We start from the raw sequence: 2961 nt of genomic DNA on the forward strand, positions 1-2961 counted from the left end.
AAGTGGAATGAGAGATGAAACAATGTAGCTTGAAGAACAAATGTGTTGATGGACTAACAAGTCAATGGAAAAATTGCAGCAGTCTAGCAAATTTTAACCTATTTTGCCCAACTCAAATGCTCTTACCAAGATAAGCATGCAAGTCACTCAACTGAAGTTCATCATGATCCTAATGGCCTTGAATCCTTGATCCATATACATAATGATAATATGGTTTGAATCAATACTACATCTTACGGATTATACCATTCAACAACATGACAAGAATAAATTCACTAGAAGTAAGATTCAAATTTTACAAAGCCACTACCAAGTGTAATCTCAACCACACACTTTTTGTGTCTAATAATGTTATCAGACGAAATAGAAAACTAATTTAAATTTCTCTCTGTCAGATTCAAAGGAATTATAGATACCATCGGTACAATGTCATATCTCAGGCTTTTAGAATTGGCATCCAAAATCCAACGACCACTCAAACAGCCTACCATTGTCTCAGCTATTTTGGGTTCTTTAGGCGGACCCCTTCCCAGCATTCAATGCTACCTGCATGCCCTGCCCAAAAATTTACAAATCAATTTGCCTACTGTCTGAGATCATTCAGAACCAACAATTTCATATCGATTCTTCTGTTGCCTAACACACTTTTCAACACCAATAATCAAGTCTAGTTGCCCACACATGTTTGCTTTTTTAAGTTCGAATGCTTTTAGTGTTGCTAAGCAGTGGTTTAAAGCTGGCTATCAATCAAAAATCATCCACGGTCATAATTCATGAACATAAAACAGGGAGAGCATGCACTTTCTACCTAATGTGAGCAAATTCTACCTAACATACACTTTCTACATTGGATTGAGCATCGCCTAATCTCCAATTCAATGTCAATGTTACATTGGAAAGTTCATAATCAAGTAAGTAATCCTTTCCATGAAATACGCTAAAAATTGAAAAATTGAAATTATTACCCAAAACAAAAAAAAGAAAGAAAAATAGAAGGACACCTTAGAATTGGAATTACAAAGCGAAGCCCTTCAAGTACTCAGGGTCGCGCTTAGCCCTCTCCTGGAACTTCTTGAACCACCTATCCAAAATATCCATAGGCACCACCAGCTTGCTCCCATCCACGCCACAAAAGGACTGCATAAAATTGAACAAATTCTCGCCAACCTTCATCGCCAAACGCTCAATTCGCTTCTCAGCGGTCACGTCCAGGGAGGGCAGCGACGCCAGGTCCTCCACCGACACCCCGATTTTGGCCGAGAGCGGGGCGGCGTCGGCAGTGAGCTGCAGCTGGCCCCCTGGCTCCGGCCACGGCAGCGAGAGCACCGCCGAAGGCCGAGCCAGAGTGACGGCGCCGCAGAAGAAGAAGGCTGAGCCGGGAGATTGGATGTAGACGGCTAGGGCTTTGTCCGGCGGCAGCGTGAAGCTGTTTAAGAGGAATATGCACAGTTCGCGCACTTGATCGTACGCTTCACCTGCGCACGTTAGAAAATTCCGAGGTTAGAGTGATAGAGTGTGCCAATAATGATCATTTTTGGGGGAAAAAGTAAAAGAAAAAAGAAAATTACCTACGAAGGTGTTCATGTCGAGGATCCAATGGAAAGTGTCGATTTGGGAGAAGGAGGAGATGTCCATTGGGAAGCTACGGTTTGGAAAAACAACCCCAAACATAATTTTCCTTTTTTTTTTTTAGTCTGGTTTGGCTGCTTCTTTTGTTGGTCTTTTCGACTGAGAGAAAAGGAGAGGGGAGACGGAGAAAGTAAATAAATAGTGTTGTGTTAGTGTGCGAGCTGAGAAGAGAAGGTTCGAACAACAATGTAGCGGTGGGGAGACGGGGAGAGGAGGGAAGCGTCCAGTACAATCCAGAACTACCGCCTAAAACCTCTTTTTTCTTTTTTTTTTTCTTTTTTTTTTTTCTTGTAAAGCGTATTTTCATAATTAAATTATAGTTAATTACAATTATATATCTCAATTATATTTCACTTTTCAACTTGATATCTCAATTTTAAAAAATTGCATTCGAGTACCTTAACTACGATATCAAGTTACCTGAGTACCTCTATTAGCCTCAATGTCAGCTGGACCAATAATTGCTGATGTGGCGTTGATGTAGCACATTAACTTGACTTTTAAAAATAGCCTAGTGGACAAAAATTAATAAAAAAACTCAATTAAACTTTTAAAAATGATATAAAAAATAAAAAATTGAATAAAAAAATGAAGAAACATAAAGAAAAACATAGCTGAGAGCCCGATAACCACGCATCCCTGAGCCCTCCTCCTTCACGTCGACCACCCAACCCTTATCCTCCCACCCACCTCCATCTCCCTCTCCGGCCATCGGTCGGGAACCTCCTCCCCCGCATTAGCATCCCCTCTCTCAACCGCATCTCTCTCTCTGTCACTCTCTACTACGCGTGACACTTTTAACACCCTGGATTTTTGCAATCCTATCATGTTTTGACACGTGTTTTCTATTTTCTTTTGTACTTAAAACCTAAAGATTTATTAAAGGAAATAGAGTTTACTTTGTCTTTTAAGTAACTAACTTGTACCATTAGAGGTTTAGAGTTGAACTATAGTACCCTTGAGTGTGATTTTGGTTATTATCAAGTTGGAATTAATTTTTGAAAATTAAATTCATTGGAGTCAAATTTTCTTTAATTTTTCTAGAAATAAATTTGTTGTTTTGAGGTTATAAGAAATTATGATTAATTACTACGAGTCCGTAGAATTTTTCGGGAAATTATTTGGAGTCCCAAACTATTTTAAGTAAATTAACGAAGGTTTGAGAAATTAAAAAAATAGGAAAACAAAAAAAATAAAAAGGGAGCTAACTGGGCCGACAGTGTGATGGGTGTCGCACCACCATTCGCTAGGCGCGCTGATGGAGCGCCCAGTAAGCGCTAACACGAACGAGCTCACGGGATTTGATGTGCGCGCGCAACACTTGATCTAGTC

At 39.9% G+C, this 2961-nt stretch overlaps 1 protein-coding gene across 1 annotated transcript; it reads right to left on the reverse strand.

The window, feature by feature from the left end:
- Positions 1-258: 258 nt before the first annotated feature.
- On the reverse strand, positions 259-1796 carry LOC147283255 (hikeshi-like protein). The gene is made up of 3 exons (XM_086248731.1): positions 1569-1796; positions 1002-1475; positions 259-555 (listed from the first exon to the last, which is right to left on the reverse strand). Exons 1-2 carry the CDS (start codon positions 1669-1671, stop codon positions 1015-1017), a joined length of 564 nt encoding a protein of 187 aa, XP_086104857.1. The 5' UTR covers positions 1672-1796; the 3' UTR covers positions 259-555; positions 1002-1014.
- Positions 1797-2961: the final 1165 nt, after the last annotated feature.

This window comes from Dryas octopetala, chromosome 6, assembly GCF_963921425.1.
Source record: "Dryas octopetala chromosome 6, drDryOcto1.1, whole genome shotgun sequence".
Lineage (NCBI taxonomy): Eukaryota > Viridiplantae > Streptophyta > Magnoliopsida > Rosales > Rosaceae > Dryas > Dryas octopetala.